We start from the raw sequence: 27,378 nt of genomic DNA, 5'->3' as shown, positions 1-27,378 counted from the left end.
CATTGTATTTGATCTTTTATTCATGTTTAGACAGACAAAACCAATCAAAGCAGATGCTGATGTCGTGCTGTCATTTGCTGCTGCTACTGTTTGCAGTTTATCGGTATTTCTCAGCCAGGGCACGAGACAGTGCAGCCAGGAACTTGTCCATGGCCACATGCGCCTCCGGAGTGAAGTCTTCGGGGAACATGATGGACAAGACCACAAGGATGTTGTGGGAGAGAATCTGCCAAAAAAATGGGGGTAAAAATTGTTACTAAAAATGATGAAGAGTTTGTAACTTAACTCTTACAACAAGCATCAGGAACGCAATTCAAAGGGCTAAGATTGTCAAGTGGCCCTCTAAACTGAGTTATCCTTGTTATTTCAAAGTGTTTCATTCCAAATCCAATGTGCTGAAGAAGCCACAGCGAGACAAAATACACACACACACACACACACACACACACACACACACACACACACACACACACACACACACACACACACACACACACACACACACACACACACACACACGCACGCACACAAATTGCATATTGCCATGAGTCAGTCATCACCTTGAAGTTAGCAGGGTCCACACGCAGAGTGAAGGCATGCAGCTCACTGAGGTTCAGAAGACCTGCGTTCAGGTCATCGATGTTGGAGACAGCAAGGGCAACTCCACCCATCACAGTCTTTCCGTGCTTCCTCACTGGTGCAGAGCCGGGGCTCAAGTCCTTCCAGTGGGAGAAGTAAGTCTTGGTCTGCGGGTACACGACCAGCATCCTGGATGAAAAATATGAATAAGTCAATAAATGGACAAATAGATTCAAAACAATGATATAGGCTAAATGTTAGAGGCAGATTTTGGTCATTTACCTGGACAGAGCATCACAGCCGATGTCCTCAGCCTTTGAAGAGGCTTTGGCCCAGAATGCCTTGACGGCGGCTTTGTCCTTGGCAGTGAGACTCATCTTGTCTGAATGTTTGGTTGAAGTCCAATGCCAAACCGTGGGGGTTTTTATACATAAAACAGTGCATGGGCACACCCGGGCCACCCCCCAAAAGATAGACCACGTGGCATTTGGACGTATGCCAAGTGATATGTTGCAGCTTGCATGAGATAAACACAAAGGAACATCTCATGATGGCCCCCAAGGCTGGTTTGGAATACACACTCAATGAATAATGAGTCATTTTGAATTGTCCTAATTTATGAAACTAAATTAATTGAATGCATTCAATGTGCATTCTTTTTTTTAAAATACAAATTTCCAGTGATAGCCACTGAGAATGACAAACTGTCCTTGGCAGGGACACAATGGTTTCAAACTAACATTCAAAATAATTATTGGTCATGAACAATATGGGTCCCTGCGTGCCAGCTTAATATCTTGAAGATGTGTTCAACTGGAAATAAACTTTGTGCGCATACAGAAAATGGGTAGAGTTAACACAAGCCTGAAGTGGCATGGACTTCTAAAAATAACGTTCAATTTGGACCAAATCCCAAATTATTTGATTCTAGGTCAAATAAATCGAGACAAAAACGTGACTTTATGTTTCTCCTAAATAATGACTTTATTACTTTTTCCTGATATCAACGTTGTTTTTGGTTTTATCATTTGCAGCACATCACCAATTTAAACTGCAATATAGCCTACATTAAAAGTAAAATAACGGTTGCATACAGGCCTAGCAGATATGTTAAAACAAACAAACAAAAAACATGGGCGTACAAAAAGTTTAAATTATGGTGTGACCGTGAGATGAAAGTGCAGGCGTACGGATTTGAAATCAAGGCTCTGCAATTGATTAATATTAAAATGATTTGGTTATCAGCTGATACCAACATGAAGACTGGGGTCATTCGCGGTGAGGTCGGCTGCCAGTGCATTGGCTTATCTGAAGAAAACTTCAAAGGGCGGATCCGCTTACGAGAGGGACAGCTGATACAGGCTGCAGCACGATTGACATTTCGCCGTAGAGTTACTTCACTGTCTGTTTGACTTAATTGCACTGCGGTTTTATAGATTAGTCTAGTGGCTGTCTAATAAGCATTCAGTGAAGTAATTCTACTCCCAGTGATGAAGAGTAGTGAACTAACTACTACATGTTATCAAACTTAATTATAAGTGTCACTATTTTGCAGTAGCTGGTAGTTCAACTAGTCATATTCATTTTTTGCATAGTGATTTTTTTTGCCATATTTTGTGTAGTTAATAAACTACAAACAGTTTTTATATGAAGTCCATATAGGAATTTAAATTTTTTTATTTTTTATTTTACAAATCTCTATTGAACCCCCACTGACAAGCCCCGTCCCCTTTTTCTGTCACCATGGCCGCTGTGAATATATTTTTTATGGTTTTTGTTTTAATTTGTAATTTATTAACAAATGTTATTATGATATTTATTGGTTTATGTATGACCTCTGATGAAGAGATTATCCCTTTTTAGATTATTCAATAAACTATGGCATTTTTTTTTCTCGCATGTGACTTTTTTATATTGTATTTTTTTAGAATTTCATATCAAATGAACATTGTTACTTTGATCATTTAGAAAGTCGTTTGAACTACTTTATTTCAAGTCGCTTTAGTTAACCGAACTGGATTTCTCCCTAGGTCAAGCCGTGTGGGTTGTGTGTTGCTAATCATAAAAATCTGTTTAAATTCCTTTCTCCAGATTTATCCTCATGTTAGTTTCCAACACAACGAGCTGGTTCCCCTCGGTAAACTGAGGCGGAGACTTGAGAACAGGGGCGGTATAACAATAGGATTGATCTGTTCACATCTGGAAATGCACTGTCACAATGGAGAGATAATGTTGAGCTTCACACTTCAGAGTTCTGACGGATCGGTCCTATTTTCGAAGGAAAATAACTAAATCTATCCAGCCAAGTGCTATCCTCTCAGTGTACTAAGTGTAGACTATTTATAGTTTGTAAATTTAACCTGCGAAATATCTCACTTAAAAAAAAACTCCACTTCTCTAAGGACAACATGAAACAATAGCGAGATGATTATGTATTAAGGAAGGAAGTTCTTTATAATCGTTCTGGTATGCTTAGAGGTATAGAGTGACTAGATTTAGTCAGTTGCCCTTTGAAAGTTCAACACATGCAAGTAGGCTACCCTTAAAGCAGATGGATACAAATCAAGTTCATGTAAAATAAATCAACCTTTGTGGTGTGGAGTTGTGTCAATACATTTACCGTGATAAAGGTCATCTTACATCTTTAGACAACATTAGACAACATATGCTAAGACGTTTAGCCAATGAGTTGGATTCGATGTGGGTGTAAACCACATCCTCTAAAAACTGAAAAAGCCAAAAATGAATCTCAGGATTTAGCCTACTGTACAGTATATTGCTGAACCCTTACCACACCTTACTCAATTGGTAAACCTGGAGCGCCCACTAGAGGTCTACCTTGTTTCCATCATCATTCGTGCATGCAAATATTGGAAGAGCAGTCGTGGTCCTTAATTACATGACTATAACGACTCAGATATACACAACTTAGATATCCCAGATAATCGCATGACTATGAACATAAAGGAAGTATAACGTGTAAGAGGACCACTTTGGGTCCCGATGGAGCTGGGAGCAGCCACGTGGAGCTATCCGAGGTGCTGAGTCCCTGTCAGTGCATGGGTCAATAGTAACCGCTAGAGGGCAGCGAAAGCCAATTCAATACGCTCTTTTTCTTCTATTTAAAGATATCATTATTCCTTGGTATTTGGGTTTCATCCAAACAAAAGCAGCCATGTTACTTGCTTTTAGCAATATCATTGTGATTCACGTATTTTTTTTCTTTTTTACCAAGACAACACAGATTATTTTAAAGCCATCACTAGCCTCTTGTCTATATAGACTGTTACTGAATCTGTGCATACAATATGCAAATATAAATTCACAATGTTAACTGAAAAGCGCAAAATGTCGTTGTGGGCAACACAAAAGGGCCCCAGAATAGGTTTTTATATCTATCAGTTTGTCGTTGGGCTGTGTTATGATGGCTATATTATTAAGGCTGACTTGCAGACATCTCATTTACCTGTCATTACAATGTGTTCGTTGACATACAGGCTTTCTACACTGAGGACAATCAGCCGAATGTGTTATCATGGCTTTACACAAAATGTATGTCTTGTAATGAAATTACCTCATGACATCCATCATAATTTCAACACTAAACAGGCACGGACCTAGTATCACTGAGCATGACTTAATCTGATGTGTGTTGCCATATTCTGTTTCACATACGTTAACATGGTGCAAGACTCTCATCTGCATGGACCAATCACCCGATGGACAATTAAAAAATAAGTCAACTACCTCGGAAACACTAGGAATGGAGCTTGTATCTGCTAAACCTACTACAGCACATAAACAAACACTTCCTCCAGTTACTGAAAAAGTGCCAAGGTTGACTTTGAATGCTGTTACTCAAAAACAACATGCTACAAAAATGTTTCAGACTGTAAACCATGCAAAAGTGTTGTGGAACCCAAACAATAAACCTAAGGGAATATTTGGTGGACACTTGAACATAAGGAGTATAATATCTAAAGCAGAACAGCTTGAACACCTCCTGATTAACTCTAATCTTGATTATTTATGTCTGTCTGAAACATGGTTGATCCCAACCACCCCCCAAGGTATTTTTAATGTTCCTGGTTATACAATATATAGGAAGGACAGAACACACAGCAAAGGGGGTGGAGTTATGATTTATGTTAAAGAAAACTTCAGATGTAACCAAATTTCATTTCCTGAAAACAATGCAGAGTGCATTGGGGTTACGATAACATTATCTCCTGAGATGCCCTTTGTTGTAATTGTAGTTTACCGACCGCCAACTGCAAAAGATGATTTCTTTGTTCAATTAAGCCAAATACTCAAAGCATGTGAAGGTAAAGAAGTCCTTTTAATGGGGGATCTGAACTTAAACTGGTTAGACAACAAACGCAGGAAAAAATTAAAGGACATTGCTCACAAATTTCAGTTGAAACAAATGGTAAATGGTCCAACCAGAATAACTCAGTCTTCCAAATCTTTGCAAATAAAAATTAACATATAAACAAATCATATAACTTCATCACTGGGCTATCAGATCACAACCTCACCTTAGTGTCCAGAAAGTTGCTGAAAATAGATATAGAGTTAAACACAAAAAGGAAGGTCAAATGGTCTTTTCATTTATCCCAAAGAAAGATCTAGAACAATTTGAGAAAGAAATGAATGGCACCAAATGGAATGAGATAATATCTGGAAAAAATTGTGAGCAAACCTGTAATGACCTCACGTCAACATTTCAAGATATAATCTGTAAATTTACTAAAACAATGCCCTGCAAAGCAAATGGAAAGCAGAGTCTCCCCTGGTTTGATGCCTCATTATGGATCATAATGAAAAAAAGAGACGCTGCTTTAAAACAATCCTTAAAGTCTGGATTGTTGACTGATCGCTTGATCTATAAAGGCCTAAGAAATCAAGCTACATCACAGCTCAGGAAGGCCAAAGCGAATTTATTTCTTAAAATAATTAAAGATGCAAAAGTTGATAACAGAACATTGTGGAAAGCCGTAGACAAATTGTCTGGAAAAGAGCATCCAGAATACCGGACCATACAGATAAATTCAAATGGAACACAAATCACAGATAGCCTCACTATTGCAAACACTTTTAATGATTATTTTGTAAATTCTGTATTGGAACTTGGTGCAGAATTTTTACCAGCCCAACCTCCCAAAAACTCAAATAAAAACACTTGTGACTTCATGAATCTGGAGTGTATCCATGAGCTAAAGTTAAATAAAATATTATCCAAACGTTAGACTATAGACCTATTAGCATACTGCCTGTCATATCAAAGGCCTTTGAAAAAGTGGTTGCAGAACAGCTGGTAGCCCATCTTGATGCATAATACCTGCTACATCCCATGCAGTTTGGTTTCAGGACAAAACACTCTACTGAAACAGCATGTTGCTATTTTATAGAATCAATAAAAGCAAACCTGGAAAAAGGAGGAGTGGTAGGAGCCGTTTTTCTAGATCTCCGCAAGGCCTTTGACACCGTTAACCACCAGGTACTCTTATCCAAACTGTCCAACAACAAGCTGTCCTCAAATACTTTAAACTGGATTGAATCATATCTCTCCAATCGTACCCAGCATGTCCGTATAAATAATATAACCTCATCATCAAAAGCCTGCACAATGGGCATGCCTCAAGGCTCCATCCTAGGACCGCTGTTATTCAGCATTTATATCAATGATCTCCCAGATGCATGTGATGGAGTGGAGGCTTTGATGTATGCAGATGACACAGTCCTCCATACTTATGGCAAGGACGCAGCTGATGTTGCTGCAAAACTGTCAAATGCAATGGAAAAAGTTTCAGCATGGCTACATGATTCATACCTTACATTAAATGTGGATAAAACAGTCACAATGTTTTTCTCAAACAAAAGATACAATGGTGAAATGCCCAACATTTCTGTTAATGGTCAAATCATAAAACATGTCAAAGAGGTTAAATACCTGGGTATCACATTGGATCCCACACTGAGTTTCAAGAAGCATGTTAAGAAACTGAACCAAAGCTTGAAATTTAATTTAGCCAATTTCAGACACATCAGAGGGTCACTTACAACGGAGGCATCTATGATATTTCTTAATGCTATGATTATGTCTCGTATCAGCTACTGTATAACCTGCTGGTCTCAGGCAAACAAATCAACATTAAAATCAACTGAAAGTCTCCACAAACAAGCTCTTAAAATATATGACAGAAAATCCCAACAATATCACCACTGTCAAATACTCTCCCATTACAACATACTAAACTTTGAGAATTTCGTCAGGTACTCCAATATCCGTATGGTTCAAAACATATTAAACAATAGTGCTCCCCCTCCCTTGAAAATGTTCGTCAAGCTCTGCTCTGAAACTACCTGTAGAACTACAAGGTCCACCACTAGGGGGGAGTATAGAGTCCCTAAAAAATAAATCAACATTTGGTCAGTCCTCTTTCTCCTACAGAGCAATAAAAGAATGGAACATCATACCAAATGAGCTGAAAGTGTTGGCAGACTTTCACTTGTTTGCAGGCCAACTTAAGAAATGGATTGTCAATAACCAAACCTGCACGCATTAGTTTAGTCTTTAAAATTCCTCGTTTTAACGGTAGTTTTATCTCAGTGTAATTTTAAAATGGTGATTTCATGTGTGCCATATAGTGATGTGATATGTTTATATACTGTATATTGTTGTTGTATTCTGTGTTGAACTGCACAGGGACTGCAGATGGAAATGAGCAAACTGCTATAATCTGGTACAATGCATCTTTTCTCTGTGAGATTAATGTTACTTTGTACATGGTCCCTGACAAATAAACTAATAAACTAAACTAAAAAAATTTAAAAAAAATCACCCGATGGACAATTAAAAAATGCTGAAAAAACTCTGTGACAGAAATGTCCGTCAGTCATTCAAGAAGATGTAATAGATCAATGCACAAATGTGAAGTTTAGATTTACCTATTTTTGTTTAGCATTGTTGTCCTTGTTTTTTGCTGTGGCTATTTCTGTCATGCCAATTGTTCTGTGTAAAAGTACACTGAGAGCATCCTTATAACCAGAGTCCAAATTCCTTGTATGTTAACACATAATTGCATGGCTAATAAAGATGATTTTGATATGACTGTTGCTGTTGTTGTTATAACCATATTATTAACTAGTGCATATGGGATATGCATATGTATGTATATATGTGTTGTGTGTATGCTGGCTGCTGGAACACCTAATTTCCCTGCTGGGATGAATAAAGTATATCTAACTGGGAAGCATCTTCCTGGGAACTCTGATGAGTGGCTATTTGTTGTATAATTCAGTTCAGAAATTCCATTTTCCGAAGATATACTGAACTATTAATGTATTTATATTATAAAAGATGCAATGTATTACCACACTGGAAATAACTTGTTGTTCCGTTTAGGACCTTATGGGGGCCTCCAAACTCCAAATTAAGAACCACTACAGGTTATTCGCCACACATGGACGTTGAGGAAATAAAACTGAGACAAACACAAAAACGTTTTTCTGTAATTTATTTAATGTATTTCATATGAGTTTTATCTTTTCTCCCTGCAGAGTTTGTTCAGCTCTTCAGGAGTACTGACTGCTCATAGCTTCGACCACAGCAGACAGGAACTTCTGCCATGTAGCTTGCATCTGAGGGTTTAGGTCGCTCTTGAGTTTGCAGGCGACTGCAATTGTGATGCAGTCGGCCAACAGCTGCGGACAAAACAAATAAACATCAGGGATCCAGGCCGTGTAGGTGGCTCACACACATAGGCAACAGTAGGCGTAGTGCTAACAAAAAAATGGTAAATAAGTTATCCTACTCTGAAGACATCGGGATCCACGTTGAGTTTCTCGCAGTGAATCCGGCTCAGATCAGCGTATGTGCCAGTGATGTTGTCCATGTTCTTTATTGCTTCTTCAAGCGCCTTTAACACCACCCTGCCATGAGCTGCTACTTTGGTGTTATTCAGAATAGCAGTCACAGTGAAGATATCTCCAAAAGTACCGAAATACCGCTCCGTCCAAGGGAAGACAATCAGAACCCTGTCATGCGGGGAATTAAGTTATTTTGATTGCAATAGGTTATTTATAGGTCAACAGGTTATGTATTTATTTAAAGAAGAAGACAAAAAAGAACAGCGCCTGGTGCTGAAATTAGGTATAATAAACTAACAGAGAGAAATAGAATCACTTAAGTTTAGCATCACTCTGTCGAACACTCAATTACTCGGTTGCTAACCAAAAGAGATTTGCCATAGGCCAATACCTCATTATGAACACAATAAACTTGTGTTTCAATCCGTCACAAATAAGGGGTCCATAAGGAGGTGTTCTTTTGAATTTAAACAATCAAACTGCAAAATAAATCCTGTAATATTAAGGTCAAACAAACTTTAAAGATAAAATGAAAACAAGCCGATAGTCCCCGACAATAAAAGCAACACATATGACCTATGATGAAGTTGATACATCCCATTCTCTACCTTCTCAAAGCTTCTGGTCCAATTTCATCGATATTAATTTTTTCCCACACAGCCTTGACAATGCTGCGCTCGTTGTCTGTCCACTGAACCATGACGTCGGTGAGAATAATACCATGTATTAGTCACCGTTTCCCTACAAGCATTAAACAGGGAATTGATCGGCTCTGTTGAGCCTACAGAGGACGGCAAAAGAGGCCGATTTTCATTACACTGATGAGCAGCTAACAGTGTCAATATGCAGCTCACACACTGGAACTATGTCTATTCTTGTCATGGAATGCAAATGAATTGGCGTAACAAGGCAATTCCCAAAAAAATATGTTTTTCTTAAAAACATGTTTATTTCCCATTTCACCTGGTCATGCTATCCAAAGTTACTTGCCAGAGGCTGTCAAACAGAGATTAGGTAGGCCTCATTATCTGAACATTCAGGCTTCCTCCACCCAAATCATTTATCAACAGGTCCAGTTAATATCAAAAGTTTGGGTGTGTGATACACGTTTATCTCGTGTCCCTAAATGAACTAGTATCATATGTTTTTAAACCACAAAAATTAAACATGGACAATTGCTGCTTTGTTGATAACGAGCTGGGACACAATGAATAAGCTTGTGTGACGCACTAAACTCCAGCCTTACAGGGCTTTATTGGTCCTAAACCGATGTGGAAAGGAAAGTAGAGTAGGTTTAAAACCCCTTTGAACAACGACGCTATAGCCTTTTGGATAAAGGATAGCATTGTTTAACCCATATCACGTGTTTTATAAAAATATTCAATGTAATTGGATTTAATCGAATTTAATTTAATTAAAAGTGTATGGCAAAGTGCAACCTAATTTGAATGGAATCTAATAAAACTAAATATTGGTATTCATTTCTTGACGTCATCCACTTTCTTTATCGTTTCCTCACATACTTAACAGAAATTTATCACGAAATTAATATGACCGCACCCTTTATGAGCAACATTAATTTGCCAAAGATGACCTCGTTCGGGGTGGACCACATGTGTGGTATGACAAAAGAGGGAGATTCAATTCAGCAGTTTAATGTAGTGGTTTTAAAGAAGCTGTTGAGAATAATTGAACATGTAAATCGTAGCTGTGTAAACATTATAAATAGGCCTATATCCTATTTTTTAATAACTCATGTATATGATTAAAGCCTAAACAAACTCTAAACCCCACAGTCACTTTATACTTTGAGTCATTTGTAAAAGGTAAATTCGTTTGACAGAATTATGTGTAAAAAAAAAAGGGGAAAAAAGAAAAAGAAGGCATACTGAAATATCTCTAAACAATAAGTCGGCGAAGAATAGGGGTACTAATGAAAGGTATTATTTTCAAGTGTGTAAACACTCCTTGATGTGTAGGCTATTTTACTGATGGGTTCGGCAGCATGCAGTTGCATGAGATGTAAGACCACGACAGGATTGGACCACGAAATGTCCATAGGTTGGAGCCCATATGATGAGCTAATGTTGGTTGTTATCATTTATCGTAATTTTCACACCAATACTAGCGTCTGTTTAATTTGCTATATTGAGTTTTGTATGTAAATATTTTTATGACACAAGAAAAATGTAGTGAGTGAGTGACTCCACACACAGTGGTTTGAGCCTTGTCATTGAATCATTTGTACATGTAAATCGATTGTGAGTCAAGGCTAGACGAAGAACGCAGTTCTTGAAAAACTTGATCACAGCGAGAGATGTATTTAATTAGAATTTTATTTTGTGCATTTGGCAACAACGTCAAGGCAGTAAGCCTACTTGAGACATTTTGGAAACACTTGTACGTGCTGCTGCACATGATCTCGATGTGATGTTCCACTCCAGATGCTTAGTGGTACTGTCTGCCCAGAGCAGAGACAACCACAGCCATGAACTTTGCCCAGGCCTCCTGCACATCAGCGGTGAACGCCTTTCCGAACTTCTGGGCCAGGCACACATCGATGCATACAGCGAGAAGCTAAAATGAGAATAAACATAATGATCACATAAAGGGGCACTGATCAGTGACAGTAGTAAAATAAACAGTGGATCATTCATGGAAGTGTCAGAGCTTTACCTTGAAGTTATCAGGATCCACATGGAGCACCTCAGAGTGCTTCTTGCTCAGTGCAGTGTAAGTATTCTTGATGTCATCCAAGTTCTTCACAGCTCTATCCAGCCCATTCATCACGGTTGCGCCGTGCTTGGCCACACTAGCGTTTCCGCAGATGGCGGCGGCGTTGGAAAGGTCGCCGAAGGTGGTGAAGTGTCTCTGAGTCCACGGATACACAATCAGAAGTCTGGAGAGACAAAAATCATTAGCATCAACAAAAGGCATCAAAGGGCCAAAACAGCAATAACCCATGAACCATTTAATAGCAAGGTTTACCTGGCCAAAGCTGCGCCTCCAACTTCGGCCACATCGAGCTTTGCCCAGACGGTTTTGATTGCTTGGCGCTCGGCATCTGTCCACTCGACCATGTTGACGGTTTGTTATTAGCTTTTGACGTTTGTCGAAAAACTTCTTAGATCAATAGACTTGTTTCTGAACATTTATGTCTGCGTTTTATACAATACTAAAGGCTCCGCCCCTCAGCCCAGGAAGCCTATGATTGGACAAGTTGCCGATTAATGATAAATGAATTTGGCAAGTATCACAGCTAATTTTTTTAGATGGTTCAAATGAGACCATCTAAAATTTCGGATTAAAAAATATTTATTATTATTTTAACGAGATTTCAAATACAGTGTCACTCAAAAAAATAAATGGCCTACATGAATCAACTCCTATCTAAAATAGTTTCAACAAAAGCATTATAACGGACTTAATGCAGAACTATTGTATTGGTCTTAGTGTAGGCTACATAATTGCTGAATTTAAAGGCACATGACGAATTTTTATTGCCACAAAAGTAGGTTAGTAGTGAGGTACTTTATTTCAAATAGTATGTATATATTAGGCCTATATTATATTATTTTGCATCGAAATCTCCCAAAAGCTTATTTTTTTTTCAACAAGGCCCCATCACTCAATCCTGTTTTTAAGTGAAACATGAATCATTTTGCAGGCACATCCACAATACAAGACACTATTCCAGCATGCCATCCAAAGTATCACCAATTACTTGGCAATATTGAGGAGTGTTGACTTTTATCAAAACTGAAAACTTCTAGCAGTTTCTTTATCGGAGGTGTGGTTTGAATTTGATACACGGGCGTGGCACCATATGGTTTGGTAGCCTAGACTATAAAGACGCTATGAGAAAAAACTTCAACAGCAACCTCATTTAAACCACTTTTCCCTCACTTGCTGTAAACTACAAGGCAGCCGTGAGTCTCTGCGAAAGACAAAGACACGGTGAAGAAGTTATGGGCCAAATGTGAGCGAAAGGCCAGCAGGATTGGTGCTGAATCTTTAGGTAGGCCTAGGTAATTCGGTTACGTACAGTCCCCTCCATAAGTATCGGAACAGTGAGGCCAATTCCTTTATTTTTGCTTTAGACAGGAAATATTTGGGTTTGACACCAAAATATGAATATGAGACAATAGATCAACATTTCAGCTTTCATTTCCAGGTATTCACATCTGGATCTGATACACAACTGAGAAGATAGCATTATTTGTAAAGGAACACCACATTTTAAGGTGAGCAAAAGTATTGGAACAGACAGACTTAAAATAAATTAAAGTGAATAAGACTTAATATTGTGTTGCAAATCCTTCACCTGCAATAACTGCATCAAGCCTCTGACCCATTGACATCACAAAACTTTTGAATCCTTCTTTTTTTATGCTTTTCCAGGCTTTCACCGCAGCCTTATTCAGTTGACGTTTGTTTACTCTCTTCAGTCTCCTCTTTAGCAGGTAACATGCATACTCTATAGCAATTAAGTCTGGAGATTGACTTGACCAGTCTAAAACCTTCCATTTCTTGACCCTGATTAACTCCTTTGTTGTTTTTGCAGTGTTTTGGGTCATTATCTTGCTGCATTATGAAGGATCTTCCAATCAGTTTGGTTGCATCTTTCTTTAAATTGGCAGACAAAATGTTTGTGTAAACTTCTGAGTTCATTTAGCTGTTGCCATCATGTGTTACATCATCAATGAAGATTAATGAGCCCATCCGAGAAGAAGCCATGCAAGCCCAAGCCATGACATGTTTCACAGATGAGCTTGTATGCTTGGGGTCATGAGCAGATCCTTTCTTTCTCCAAACTTTAGCCTTTCCATCACTTTGGTAAAGGTTCATCTTGACAACAACACAGGAACACATGATGGCAGCAGCAAAATGAACTTAGAAGTCTACAGAAACATTCTGTCTGCCAATTTAAAGAAAGAATCAACCAAACTGATTGGAAGATCCTTCATCATGCAGCAAGGTAATGACCCAAAAAAACTGCAAAAACAACAAAGGAGTTAATCAGGGTCAAGAAATGGAAGGTTTTAGACTGGCCAAGTCAATCACCAGACTTAAACGCTATAGAGCATGCATGTTACCTGCTAAAGAGGAGACCGAAGGGTGTAACCCCCCAAAACAAACAGCAACTGAATGAGGCTGCGGTAAAGGCCTGGAAAAGCATCACAAAAGAAGAATGCAAAAGTTGTTATGTCAATGGGTCACAGGCGTGATGCAGTTATTGCAGGTGAAGGATTTGCAACAAAATATTAAGTCTTATTCACTTTAATGTACTTTAAGTCTATCTGTTCCAATACTTTTGCTCACCTAAAAATGTGGTGTTCCTTTCCAAATAATGCTATCTTCTCAGTTGTGTATCAGATCCAGATGTAAATACCTGGAAATGAAAGCTGAAATGTTGATCCATGGTCTCATATTCATATTTTGGTGTCAAACCCAAATGTGTCCAGTCTACAGCAAAAATAAAGGAATTGGCCTCACCGTTCCGATACTTATGGAGGGGATTGTATGTACATTTTTAAGATAGCTGCATTAAACACATCTTATGTGTGAATCACAACTCTTTATTCCCACTCCAACTCTTTTTAATTTTAGAATGTTGGTTGCTTACCCGCAGACCAAGTCCTACTTTTCGCACTGGGTTTCGGATCTAACTGCTACATCCCCACAAGTAGTAGGCATACAACACTGCGCAGTCATCATGGGAGGCGTGGGGAAAGCCGTCAAGGTTCAAGGTTCAAGGTTTTTATTAAATGTCCCACGAGGGCAAATTAGTGTACAGCAGGAGAAGTTTAAAGACACACGACAAACAAGACATCAATGGACACAATAACACAACAATATATACACAAGCCTGAGGAGACACAAAGTGCATAAAAATAAAGTGCCAAGAAAAAAATGAATAAAAATAAAAGTCATCAACAACCCAAGATATAAAAATAAAAATAAATAAAAATAAAAGTCATCAGCAACACAAAAATAAAATCAGCATCAGCAGCATTTACCTGCTGCTGGCCGCATTGATTGCCCGGATGGATGATGGGATGAAAGAGTATTTGTATCTGTTTTTGGTGATCTTGGGTACACACAGACGAAGGCCAGATGGCAACAACATGAACTCTGAGTTGAGTGGATGGGTATTATCATGTCGGATGTAAAAAGCTTTCCTGAGCAGCTGTCTATTGTAAAACGGATCGAGGCTCTCTAACTGGATACCAGTGATTTTAGAGGCAGTTTTAACAATTTTCCCAAAATAATTTTTATCCTTGACAGTGAGGTTACCGTACCAGCAGATGAAAAAAAAGTTGCAGAAAAGTAGCTGCAAATGTTTTATTTTTTTTAAAACATGGTGTCCAAATCACAACATTTGCATCACCAGATCACTAACAGCCAAAGTTCAAATAAATAATAATAATATTATTATTATTAATAATAATAATAATAATAATAATAATAATAATAATAATAATAATAATAATAATAATAACACAAATTATTATTATGATGATGATGATGATGATGATGATGATGGTGGTGGTGGTTGTTGTTGTTGTTGTTGTTTGTTATTATTATTATTATTATTATTATTATTATTATTATTATTATTATTATTATTATTATTATTATTATTATTATTATTATTATTATAATAAAGATTATGCTTTAAAAGAGAAAAGCAAGGGTTGTAAATAAAAGACAGTTGTAAATGTTGCATCCTAAACTCAGGAAGCTTGTTTCCTCGAGTGCAGCGCCCTCTTCTGGTGGTTTGACATGAAAGCATATACATTTATGCCCCTCCTCGATCTGCGAGCTGCAGTCAGGGGCACTTGGAGTATTCCAGTCAGTTTGCCTGATTATCGGGAACTAAAATTGCCTGTGTGATGTGGTAGTAAAACAAATACTATTTTGGTGACATTTTCCAATAAAGTATCCGAGGGATATATTGACTGGTTCAGCTAAAGCCTAGTTGAACGCGTGAACTCAATCATTATTACCACTACGTTCTTTCACTTGGGATTCTCCATTTATGGATTAAAAAACGGGTGCATTCCACACAGTATTACGGTCAAAAATGTTTGCTCTTCCAGCCAGGGCCGTCGTATAGGGGGTAAAGGTTATGACGATTATAAGGGCCCACAGCCAGCTAGGGCCCACACAGCCCCCAGTAGAATCTACGACAAAATGATAATGCATACAGTGAACTAATATATAATCATAGGAATGAGTCCGAATTAAAAGAAAGCCACAAGTCATACAATATTCTAGTTTTAATCATTTCAATAACCCCCTGGGCCCCTTCTTAAAAAATGGTTTGGTCCACCCCGCGGTTCGTTCTTCCTCATTGGAATTAAGTGAGCGCGAGCGAACTCAAGCAGGGCGAGGATGCCCCCGAAAAAGCCCAAATTCGCACACCAGAAAAGAGTTGAGAAGGAGGCCAGGAGTAGGATATGAGCAGCAGAGCAGGGGCCCAGGACTTCAAAAACTTTTTTTCTAAGAATGGTGAGAGTAAAACTACAGAGGGAGGCTGAAACAATTAGCCTACTACTTGTTCATTGATAACATTACCTTTGACAGGGCGCAGACTGAATCCTACGTTAGCTGTCATCTGGCCACGCTACACTTTGATCAAGTCGCCAGTTCATTAAAAAAAAAAGAAAAAAAATGTCGCCAGTTCATTGTAGACCAACGGTTCCTACAGTAACTATAACTGAACGTTACTACTACAGTGACAATGTGTTTCACACATATTACTGTCTGACAGTGCTCCAGTAGCCTATGCGCCCATTCAGAGGCTGCATTGAATTGTATTATGACGCATTCAACTTCTACTCGGTAATTATGAGCATCTGACGATGGTCAGTTACGTTCAGGGCCGTCTGACTGCGGACAGGCTTGGGGGGCCCAAGGCAGAGGGGGGCTGCACCAAAAAAAATAAAAACGTATTTTTTGTATTTTTTATTTTTTATACTGGCTCAATTTAGGCCCCTGATCTTTGAAGGCCCAGAAAAATGTTATTTAGGAAGAAAAAAAACGGATATCAGGGGCCTTTCATTCGTCAGTACATTTTTGTTATTTTTTAAATAACATTGTTCGGGGCTACGAAGATCAGGGGACTATATTGGGCCATTAAAAAAATTCCCGAGGCTGACTGGATTTTTTAAACATGTACATTTCTTCTTTCTGCTTTTTGGTCATTCTGTGTCTATTAATTATTCCAGAAAATAGTACTAAATAGCTTACATAGGAAACAGTTGATTTAGCCTTAGTTTTCTTCTCAAAGTGCACCAGATTGATGAAATTTACTTTAACATTTAAAAATAATTCTTCAGGGGGACCATTCCCCCATTATTGTAAGACCGCCTCTCAGAGGGCCCATCAGGACTTCCTGTATAGGGGCCCAGAATTTGGTGCAACGCCCCTGCTTCCAGCCTTATTCGGCTCCACCTGTGCTGGTGAGTTCATCTTTATCACTTCGTGTGGGCGCTACACGCCACCCAGTGGTTAAAAACAGTATCACTTAGGCCTACATCAGTGAAATGGCTTAACACCAGGTATCATGCCCTGCCCAATCTCCATACTTCCCTACTATTTAGTAGGCTATGCCAGAAAAAAAATGTATGCTGAAAATACATAAATGCCCCACTAACTCCAATAGCATTTTGGAGTATTAGTCTTTATTCTTCACATTTCTCGACATAATGAAAAAAAAACTTTCTTATCAGATTTTTATCCCCTCTCCTGCAGCCCTAAAACTCTTCTGTACATTAGTATAAGTAGGCTATGTGATTTGGTAGGCAGGGGATGGTATAACGTTCGTAGTAGCCCTGACTGCAGAACACGGAATGGGGCGGGGTCGGACATAAGATAGGCGGGGCCATGTTGGAAATATATCATACATATCTGTAGGCTACTTAATGGAAACTTAAGTTAGATTTATACAACCTTTACACAAATAAAATGCATATATATCAATAGCCATGTGTCCTGTCGCCAATATAGAAATATACAGTGTAGGCCTATTGAATTCAAGTTATGATTTAATATCATTCAATTTGTTGCCTAGCCTACCTATCAGCAGCCGGTAGTGGCTAAAGTGTGAGAGTGGGACTGCTGCTCACTTCCGATGTGGAACTCGCATTCCTGTTTCGGCTTTTGGTTTTGTGGCTTTTGCATTCTTGTTGTGGCTTTTACAGTCGATCCTTCAGTCTTGTTTCCATTTCCATTCATGTTTCAAACCGCAACTATTCAGAACAAAACCATAAATTGCATGTTGACACAGCACTCACAGCGACTATTGTGGTTACGGTTAACCACATCCACCAAGCCATCTCTAATTCTGTCAGACAATCTAAGCCGTGCAGATACCCTTATCATTGTCCATGACACAGTAGTTACTTGGCCTGCCCTCCGCCCATCCAATCGACTACTTCTGGGAGGGGAGCAGGGCTGCTTTAAAAGTGGCGTCAGGTGCTGAGAAGAACAGGATTCACTGAACCCCACAGGAAAACTAGAGCCGGCAAAATGGTTGAATGGACAGACTTCGAGCGCGCCACCATCGCAGACATCTTCTCTAAGCTTGAGTATGAGGTGGTTGGCCCTGCTGCTCTTTCCAGGTGAGACATCAGTGTCTTTTTATTTATTAATTAATTAATTAATTAATTAATTAATTAATTAATTAATTAATTAATTAATTAATTAATTAATATTCTTAATATGTGCGATTTGTATACGTTCAGATATGCTCTTGACACACATATTTCACCTTGTAAGATGCATGTTTTCACATGTTTCCTCAGGTGTCTGGTCGTCTACCCCTGGACTCAGAGGTATTTCGGTAACTTCGGAAACCTCTACAACGCCGCAGCTATCCAGGGAAATCCGTTGGTTGCAAAACACGGAACCACCATCCTCCACGGTCTGGACCGGGCTGTGAAGAACATGGACAACATCAAGGACGAATATGCAGAGCTGAGCGTGCTGCACTCAGAGAAACTGCACGTGGACCCTGACAATTTCAAGGTAAAGTTATGGAACTAATTTCACTACTGTTTTTCACATATGGCGCCTCAACTCTCATGTTGACGTTTCTGATCCTCGTTTCGTTGCAGCTGCTGTCAGACTGTCTGACCGTCGTGGTTGCCGCCAAATTTGGCTCAGCGTTCACCGGTGAAGTGCAGGCAGCTTTCCAGAAGTTCCTGGCCGTGGTGGTGTCCTCCCTGGGCAAACAGTACCACTAGAGAGCTGCAGCAGACGACCATCACATGCTCATCATTGTTCATAAGCGTTTTGTTTTGTCTCAAAAGCAAATAAAACAATAAGCAAATTCAACATGCGCTTTGTCTGTAATTAAATAGGCTAACTAAATAACACAGAAATTAATAAGCTTAAGGTTGACAATAGTGTGACTGACAGCTCCATAGAAAATATTGTTTTCATTAAACTTTATGATGTGGCCTTTGTTTCGTCACTTCAAACGATTACAAAAAGAGCAGAATTGAAAGAAAAACGTGTAAAGTATATTGTAGGCTACTTAAGTTTTTCTGTCAAGTTTATTGATTCTTCCTTATATCTCATTTTGAATTTAACAAAGATAACAACAACAATAGTGAATATTATTATCTTTTGTGGCTCACAGTGGTCACGAGTTATTCATTAATAGGTTGGATTTTATTTAATTGTTTTTAAGATTTCTACAAAGAGACAATAATCAACTATGCTATTTTTATTTCCTAACAAACTGAGAAATATTAAAAGGATACAACTGATCCAAATATTTCTATAGGATTAACATTATGGGGCTTCAACTCATGATAACTTTTGGTAACTCTGAAGATTATTTTGAAAACTAATCAACTAATCGTTTAGGCTGTGAAATTAAGTCAATCAGATGTCTCGTTTTATCGGACAAGTCCATTCACAATGATATAAAAAGGAGGATACGAGCTAATTCTTAAAAATAAAATGAGAATAATAATTATACATCATGCCTGTCACACTGATGTCATCTCAAAATATGCGCTGTTTGGTTATGGTTTGTGCTATGGCCGTGAGAATAAAAAATAAAAAATAATCTCACATCCTCACTAAAAAGAATCACATTGTTTATACTATTATATTGTTCCATTCTTTCAACTCTATAGATTATTGTATCTATTTGTATCTTTATATGTTCTGTTTTGCAGATTAATTTTATTGTATTTCTCTATTTGTTAGATTAATTCTGGAGCAATGGCAACTAATTATTGTAAACGTTGTACTGAGTATCGTTTGTGTGACAATGAAAAAATATATATTTCTACGAGTATGTTTCTGCCAATAATGTACAACAATATTCAATGGTCAAAATAGATCCCAACTCATTTTCCATTAATGACTAATACATTAATCGACCATTTGTTGCAGCTGTAGGCCTTATGTTAAGTGTTAAATGTGACTTTTTTGGGCTATACATTTTTAACTCCTCACGTTTAGAACAAATAGTTAAAAACGAACCACACAAACAATTGCTCTGTTTTTTGCATCCATGCATTTATTTCTTCATTTTGCAATGTAAGCTTGTGCTGCTCTCCGTCATCTTCTGCTGCTGTTTATCGGTATTTCTCAGCCAGGGCCAGACCCACAGCAGCCAGGAACTTGTCCATGGCCACGTGCACCTCAGGAGTGAAGGCATCGGGGTACATGATGGCCAAGACCACCAGGATGTTGTGGGAAATGATCTGTGAAAAGAATCACACAGAAGTTACATACTGTATGTCTATAACATACATTTGAGGAACACTTGATTTAAATGACAAGGCTATAATAGTTGTATCCCTGTGGCTCTGCACCTTGAAGTTAGAAGGGTCCACACGCAGAGTGAAGGCATGCAGCGTACTGAGGTTCCCAAGACCTCCTTTCAGATCGTCGATTTTGGTAACAGCGTCTGAAATTGCAGACATCACAGTAGCTCCCTGCTTCTTCGCCATGGAGGAGTTGGGGCTCATGTCCTTCCAGTGGGAGAAGTAAGTCTTGGTCTGCGGGTACACGACCAGCATCCTGGGTAAAAGAACAAAAAATGCGATTGAGTAAAATAATCAACAATCTTGCTCCGAGTTACACTAGTCAGTTTTTGCTCATATTTACCTGGCCAGAACATCGCTGCCGATGACCTCCTCAGCTCCAGCCACTTTAGCCCAGAAGGCTCTGACTGCGTTCTTGTCCTTTGCAGAGAGAGTGGTCATCTTGTCAGTTTGAGAGAGGCTGAATGCCGTGATGAGCCCAAACCCTGAGGGTTTTTATACTTGTAGCAGACAATGGACACACCCTGAGCCTCCTTCAAGATAGGCACCACAAGGCGTTCCACGTGAGATTGCAGCCTCCATGAGATAATCAACAAAACAAATCATCTCATGGGGCCTCTGGGGCCTCTTTGAGTTTCAGCTCAGCCTCAAAGTGACAAGATCTGCATTTACGCTTGTACAAATGAGAAAATCGGATGATGACGTTCGAACAAGCAAAGAACATAAAAGCACCATATGGATAATATCATGAATTATAGACTCAAATGTAAAACAATGATCAGGACTTTTGTTGCTGTATGTAAGGATGGTCCAACCACACCTGATTCATAGGAGAATTGTTATCATGCATGAAATGAATAAAGAACAGTTGGAAAAATTATTCATAAATGATCCACGATCAAATATAGGGGAGAACGGGGTAATCTGAGCCACTTTTTACATTTGCTCCCCTCTAAGCGGGCTAAAATGATTTATCACTCAAATGTACACATTTCCCATTAATTCAGGATGTTTCATAGAAATTGGCATTAGCAGAATTTTTTCAAGACAAAGGGCAGTGAAAATATGATTGTTTTAAAAAAAGTTGTCATGTGGCTCACTTTACCCCAGCTATGGGGTAAACTGAGACAGACCAGAAAAATCAAGGGGGTAAAGTGAACCACTTACTTTTCCCACTCTGAAACTACCATAACAACACATATTGTAACAGTTAGAATCCTGAAAGCTAGCCACACATTCCAGAACTAATGTCGGACTAGTAAAAGAATGATGGGGTTTGGTCAATTAAGCAAAGCAAATTTTCTAAACACTTGAAAGTAACTCTTGAACAAAATCAAATACAACACATTATAATTCAAAAGGTTTTAATAAGATTAGATTAGAACACAGTCTGGGGGTCAGAACACAGGACCCTTAGAGCCAGCTTGTGTCTGGGGGTCAAAGTATAGGAAAATCAGAACCAGCGAGACAGCCTGGGACTCAGAACACAGGAGAAGACCCAACTGGATTATAACATCAGCCTGTCATACTCTACAACCAACTAGGCCTACTCTTTTCTACAATGTGTATGACATTAAAATAAAACATATGTTATGTAATATTACATTGAAATATGTTTAAGACTAAACTTAACTTGTGCCTCATGGTGGGGAAAGTGAGACAGTGTCTCACTTTCCCCTACAGCATTTTATCTCACTTTCCCCCACCACCACAATTTGAGAAAAAACTACCTCTCTTAGCATTTCAGGCTAATCTTTAGCTAATATCATCACATGGTTTTTATATGTTGGTAGTTCATCAACACGTATGATAGAAGTTTTTCTACGTGAATACATTTGCTTTGGCACAACAGTTGATTAAGTTGACAGCAAGAACATGTACTTTACTTTTACATGCAAAATACCTATTTTGGTGAAAAAAACATGCTTACCACAGCACCATGAGGCCCTCTCTTTCATGGCCAAGGGGAAATGAGAGGGGCTTGAAAACATATATCTGACCCATAAATGTTTTCCGTTGCCTAGATACAGGGGGTGGCTCACATTACCCGATGCCTCAGATTCCCCCGTTCTCCCCTACACATACACCTAATTATTTGTAATTCGGAATAGGCCTTGGTGTTTTCCTACAGATGTGTTAATTGTGTAGCCTACAGTTAATTACAATACACTGGCGCTTTTGTTTTGAAGGATGCTGGAGTAAAAAGTATCACAAGGTAAAAAGCGATGGTGCGAAGAAAACATCCTTTTTTGTCGGTCTAGCTCCTAGATGTTATGGGCACAAAGTTGGTTTCATATTATCATCATGAAATTGAGTAGGCCTATAATGTATTTCTATAGTTAAAAACGTTCGTGTAGTTTAGCGCTGTTTCACCATCTTTGAGTAGCCTAGCCTACTGAGAAACAGCTGAGAAAAATTAGCATGTTCTGCTGCGATAATGTTCAAAGACAAATAGGCCTTTCACACCAAAATGAACCAAGAGTCAGTTCCAGGCTGGTGTTGGGGTCAGTTCAAAACTGGTTACAGCCTTATCCCAGTTATGAACCGGTTGGTTTCACATCGACCGGAGACAGCCATGGAGCCGGCAAGAGAGCAACGTCATGACGTCACTGTAAACGTGTGTGTACGTCACCCGACGCCGCTGCTCTTGTGGCTAACGCTAAAGCTACCGCTAGCTTTAAGCACAACAACAGCGGCGAATACGTCTTATTTTTACACTTGTTGGCTCTCGCTTTGCTTTCTTAAGCAAACAGGACCCATACAGCGTATTCTCGCCGGTCAATTTGATCGCTACGTTCGGTAATTATGTTATGTTTACGTCTCGTAGTAGCGGTGTTTTTAAATATGGCGGGCATGAGGTTTGAGTTGCTCTGGTTGGTCAGGATAATCCCTCCCCCAACCGTTCGCGCAAGCAGTTCTTATCAAACCCTGCTCAATCCTGGGGTATGAGTTCCCCCGGTTTTTACGGCCCGGAGCAGGCTCTCTGGCGGTGTGAAACCAAAACACTGGCTCTAACTCCGAACAAGCCCAGAACTAGCTCCGATTTTGCGGCGGTGTGAAAGGCCTATAATAGAACAACGTATGCTCCTCCCTCCATTCCTGTTCAGGATGTGGCTATTCGACTTTATTTATCAAACCTATTATTTAAATTAAATTATTTAAATATTCGATCTTTAATAGCCTATTTGGCCGGCCAGTTTAAAGGTAACTGTCCAAGGTGCTGATACCCAGACTTAATGTAATGTTGAATCTCTCGGAGCTACCCGCTGTTTTTCACGCTGATGCTGCGTTCAGGTTATGAACGACTGAACGGCTTGGATTTGCGCCCTTGTGATAAAAATATAGGCTACTGAAAATAAGCATCAGTGAAGATTAAAAGCAGTTTTTAAACCTTAACCTTTTGAAACACACCTGACAACTACTCTGTCATAAATCATTGACGTTGTGAGGCTCCTTGTATCACGTTGCATAGCCTACCTGGGGCCCGGTGCATCTGTGAGGGGGCGGGGGGAGGGGGGGGGGGGTGGAGGGCCGGACTACAATGTTTCCTCTGTGTCAGAGATAATCAATGCGATGGAGTTACGCCCTTCTCTTATCAATGGTTGGACAAAACGCCCAACCAATCGCCTGCTTCTGGGAAGGGAGCAGGGCTTCTTTAAAAGTAGCGTCTAGTGCCGAAAAAGAACAGGATTCACTGAACCCCACAGGAAAACTAGAGCCGGCAAAATGGTTGAATGGACAGACTTCGAGCGCGCCACCATCGCAGACATCTTCTCTAAGCTTGAGTATGAGGTGGTTGGCCCTGCTGCTCTTTCCAGGTGAGACATCCGAGTCCTTTTTAGTTCTTCTTTATGTGCTATTAGTAGGCCTATTATTCACTTACAGATCTCCTATTGACTCACATATTTCACCTTGTAAGATACATGTTTTCACATGTTTCCTCAGGTGTCTGGTCGTCTACCCCTGGACTCAGAGGTATTTCGGTAACTTCGGAAACCTCTACAACGCCGCAGCTATCCAGGGAAATCCGTTGGTTGCAAAACACGGAACCACCATCCTCCACGGTCTGGACCGGGCTGTGAAGAACATGGACAACATCAAGGACGAATATGCAGAGCTGAGCGTGCTGCACTCCGAGAAACTGCACGTGGACCCTGACAATTTCAAGGTACAGTTATGGAACTAATGTAACTAATTTGTTTATATGTTGCAAGGCGCCTCACCTCTCATGCTGATGTTTTCTGATGCTCGTTGTGTTGCAGCTGCTGTCAGACTGCCTGACCGTCGTGGTTGCTGCCAAATTTGGCTCAGCGTTCACCGGTGAAGTGCAGGCAGCTTTCCAGAAGTTCCTGGCCGTGGTGGTGTCCTCCCTGGGCAAACAGTACCACTAGAGAGCTGCAGCAGACGACCATCACATGCTCATCATTTTTTCAAAAGCTATTTGTTTCTTGTGTCAAAAGCAAATAAAACAATAAGCAAATTCAACATGCTCTTTGTCTGTAATGATATCCTAATAACGTGAAAATGAATGAGCTCAAAAATATGAACTCTTTATACTCATAATAGAGCTGTGCTGATGAAAGGTGGTAACAGTGGATACATTATCTTTAAAAAAGATATTATAGAAGAACAATATGAGCTATTAAAGTTGAACCACCATTGTCTAACTTATGATTAAAACAAAGTAAACAATGATTTGATTATAATAGGCTAGTGTTGCCGTTACAGAGGACACAGAGTTGTTGGCTACCTTAAAGAGAAAAGCTGTGACCTTAGATACAATAAACCTGAAATGTTTTCAACTTTTTCCCTTTAAATTCTACATTTTTATTTTATTTTTTTATTGTGAGTGACAAAACGAAAGCCAGATCATAAAGTTTAATGGAAAAACTACTAACGCCACATAAATTTGTTCCAATATTTTGAGTATAACATTCATTTAAAAAAAGGGTAATCTTTGAGATTTGTATAAGAGATGATACATAGCCTATAGGCTTATTTAAATGTTTTTTATATTCTAACATATTTGGAAATATTAAAATGGTACGAATGATCTGACTGAACCTGTAAGTGTATCATCATGGTCAGTGGTGCTGCAAATAACAATAATCAATCATTTTTATTAATGGTAACTCTGGCGATTATTTAGAAAATGAATAGTTAATTGTTCAGTCTGTAAATGTAGCCTAATGAAAAGTTCCAACAAAAGTCTCTTAACATTCCAAAAATATTCAATTCACAATATTTTAAATGGAAGAAGGGAGAACAATCGTCTAAATACATATTTAAAGTACAATTTATGCCATAAAAGACTGATATTCATATCAATGTAAAAATATCTATACTGTTATTTACTATACGCTTAGTATAGCCTATGGTTTAATTTTTCTGAAACTCATCCTCATCCTAACAATCTTAGTACTGTTAATACCATTTCATTGTTCTATTGCTTGAATTCTTTTTTTAAGTCTATTTTTACCTATAATTGTTCTTATCAATGACTAAGAAATGAATCGACCACTGGTTGCAACTGTCATGTCGTGGGAAATGTAACTTTATTTTGTAACTCTTCTTTGGGCTTCAGTTTTTAACTTGATCTTCTCTCAAATATAAAACAAATTAAAACAAACGAACCACACAAAACATTGCTCTGTTTTTTGCATCCATGCATTTATTTCTTAATTTTGCAATGTAAGCTTGTGCTGCTCTCCGTCATCTTCTGCTGCTGTTTATCGGTATTTCTCAGCCAGGGCCAGACCCACAGCAGCCAGGAACTTGTCAATGGCCACGTGCACCTCAGGAGTGAAGGCATCGGGGTACATGATGGCCAAGACCACCAGGATGTTGTGGGAAATAATCTGTGAAAAGAATCACACAGAAGTTACATACTGTATGTCTATAACATACATTTGAGGAACACTTGATTTAAATGACAAGGCTATAATAGTTGTATCCCTGTGGCTCTGCACCTTGAAGTTAGAAGGGTCCACACGCAGAGTGAAGGCATGCAGCGTACTGAGGTTCCCAAGACCTCCTTTCAGATCGTCGATTTTGGTAACAGCGTCTGAAATTGCAGACATCACAGTAGCTCCCTGCTTCTTCGCCATGGAGGAGTTGGGGCTCATGTCCTTCCAGTGGGAGAAGTAAGTCTTGGTCTGCGGGTACACGACCAGCATCCTGGGTAAAAGAACAAAAAATGCGATTGAGTAAAATAATCAACAATCTTGCTCCGAGTTACACTAGTCAGTTTTTGCTCATATTTACCTGGCCAGAACATCGCTGCCGATGACCTCCTCAGCTCCAGCCACTTTAGCCCAGAAGGCTCTGACTGCGTTCTTGTCCTTTGCAGAGAGAGTGGTCATCTTGTCAGTTTGAGAGAGGCTGAATGCCGTGATGAGCCCAAACCCTGAGGGTTTTTATACTTGTAGCAGACAATGGACACACCCTGAGCCTCCTTCAAGATAGGCACCACAAGGCGTTCCACGTGAGATTGCAGCCTCCATGAGATAATCAACAAAACAAATCATCTCATGGGGCCTCTGGGGCCTCTTTGAGTTTCAGCTCAGCCTCAAAGTGACAAGATCTGCATTTACGCTTGTACAAATGAGAAAATCGGATGATGACGTTCGAACAAGCAAAGAACATAAAAGCACCATATGGATAATATCATGAATTATAGACTCAAATGTAAAACAATGATCAGGACTTTTGTTGCTGTATGTAAGGATGGTCCAACCACACCTGATTCATAGGAGAATTGTTATCATGCATGAAATGAATAAAGAACAGTTGGAAAAATTATTCATAAATGATCCATGATCAAATATAGGGGAGAACGGGGTAATCTGAGCCACTTTTTACATTTGCTCCCCTCTAAGCGGGCTAAAATGATTTATCACTCAAATGTACACATTTCCCATTAATTCAGGATGTTTCATAGAAATTGGCATTAGCAGAATTTTTTCAAGACAAAGGGCAGTGAAAATATGATTGTTTTAAAAAAAGTTGTCATGTGGCTCACTTTACCCCAGCTATGGGGTAAACTGAGACAGACCAGAAAAATCAAGGGGGTAAAGTGAACCACTTACTTTTCCCACTCTGAAACTACCATAACAACACATATTGTAACAGT

At 39.1% G+C, this 27,378-nt stretch overlaps 7 protein-coding genes across 7 annotated transcripts; 2 read left to right on the top strand and 5 right to left on the bottom strand.

The window, feature by feature from the left end:
- Window positions 1–97: 97 nt before the first annotated feature.
- Window positions 98–956, bottom strand: LOC307262908 (hemoglobin subunit alpha-1; the record flags this gene model as incomplete). The annotated part of the gene is made up of 3 exons (XM_080043926.1): window positions 98–226; window positions 561–768; window positions 862–956. 3 exons carry the CDS (start codon window positions 954–956, stop codon window positions 98–100), a joined length of 432 nt encoding a protein of 143 aa, XP_079900052.1.
- A 7,201-nt stretch (window positions 957–8,157) lies between these two features.
- Window positions 8,158–9,291, bottom strand: LOC307263005 (hemoglobin cathodic subunit beta-like; the record flags this gene model as incomplete). The annotated part of the gene is made up of 3 exons (XM_080044024.1): window positions 9,060–9,291; window positions 8,397–8,619; window positions 8,158–8,286 (listed from the first exon to the last, which is right to left on the bottom strand). Exons 1-3 carry the CDS (start codon window positions 9,149–9,151, stop codon window positions 8,158–8,160), a joined length of 444 nt encoding a protein of 147 aa, XP_079900150.1. The 5' UTR covers window positions 9,152–9,291.
- Window positions 9,292–10,769: 1,478 nt separating this feature from the next.
- LOC307263256 (hemoglobin subunit beta-B-like) lies at window positions 10,770–11,577 on the bottom strand. Its single transcript, XM_080044373.1, has 3 exons — window positions 11,440–11,577; window positions 11,128–11,350; window positions 10,770–11,028 (listed from the first exon to the last, which is right to left on the bottom strand). Exons 1-3 carry the CDS (start codon window positions 11,529–11,531, stop codon window positions 10,900–10,902), a joined length of 444 nt encoding a protein of 147 aa, XP_079900499.1. The 5' UTR covers window positions 11,532–11,577; the 3' UTR covers window positions 10,770–10,899.
- A 6,411-nt stretch (window positions 11,578–17,988) lies between these two features.
- LOC307262300 (hemoglobin subunit beta-2) lies at window positions 17,989–18,704 on the top strand (the record flags this gene model as incomplete). The annotated part of the gene is made up of 3 exons (XM_080043134.1): window positions 17,989–18,080; window positions 18,264–18,486; window positions 18,576–18,704. The coding sequence occupies 3 exons, from the start codon at window positions 17,989–17,991 to the stop codon at window positions 18,702–18,704; spliced, it is 444 nt and encodes a 147-aa protein (XP_079899260.1).
- Window positions 18,705–20,054: 1,350 nt separating this feature from the next.
- LOC307262905 (hemoglobin embryonic subunit alpha-like) lies at window positions 20,055–20,823 on the bottom strand (the record flags this gene model as incomplete). Its single annotated transcript, XM_080043922.1, has 3 exons — window positions 20,590–20,823; window positions 20,295–20,502; window positions 20,055–20,183 (listed from the first exon to the last, which is right to left on the bottom strand). Exons 1-3 carry the CDS (start codon window positions 20,685–20,687, stop codon window positions 20,055–20,057), a joined length of 435 nt encoding a protein of 144 aa, XP_079900048.1. The 5' UTR covers window positions 20,688–20,823.
- Window positions 20,824–23,972: 3,149 nt separating this feature from the next.
- On the top strand, window positions 23,973–24,637 carry LOC307262343 (hemoglobin subunit beta-2; the record flags this gene model as incomplete). The annotated part of the gene is made up of 3 exons (XM_080043189.1): window positions 23,973–24,064; window positions 24,192–24,414; window positions 24,509–24,637. The coding sequence occupies 3 exons, from the start codon at window positions 23,973–23,975 to the stop codon at window positions 24,635–24,637; spliced, it is 444 nt and encodes a 147-aa protein (XP_079899315.1).
- A 1,338-nt stretch (window positions 24,638–25,975) lies between these two features.
- On the bottom strand, window positions 25,976–26,744 carry LOC307262829 (hemoglobin embryonic subunit alpha-like; the record flags this gene model as incomplete). The annotated part of the gene is made up of 3 exons (XM_080043824.1): window positions 26,511–26,744; window positions 26,216–26,423; window positions 25,976–26,104 (listed from the first exon to the last, which is right to left on the bottom strand). The coding sequence occupies exons 1-3, from the start codon at window positions 26,606–26,608 to the stop codon at window positions 25,976–25,978; spliced, it is 435 nt and encodes a 144-aa protein (XP_079899950.1). The 5' UTR covers window positions 26,609–26,744.
- Between the last annotated feature and the right edge of the window lie 634 nt (window positions 26,745–27,378).

This window comes from Ammodytes marinus (genome assembly GCF_949987685.1).
Source record: "Ammodytes marinus genome assembly, chromosome: 16".
Lineage (NCBI taxonomy): Eukaryota > Metazoa > Chordata > Actinopteri > Uranoscopiformes > Ammodytidae > Ammodytes > Ammodytes marinus.
The sequence above is the reverse complement of the archived record's forward strand: the minus strand, read 5'-3'. Positions and strand labels throughout refer to the sequence as shown.

What these genes read in the sequence shown, in the direction of transcription:
- LOC307263256 (XM_080044373.1), bottom strand. Translation starts at nt 11,531, where the DNA reads ATGGTCGAGTGGACAGATGCCGAGCGCCAAGCAATCAAAACCGTCTGG. An exon ending in GGAGGCGCAGCTTTGGCCAG is followed by an intron (nt 11,351 to 11,439) that starts GTAAACCTTGCT and finishes TTGTCTCTCCAG; the next exon opens with ACTTCTGATTGTGTATCCGT. An exon ending in TGGATCCTGATAACTTCAAG is followed by an intron (nt 11,029 to 11,127) that starts GTAAAGCTCTGA and finishes TTCTCATTTTAG; the next exon opens with CTTCTCGCTGTATGCATCGA.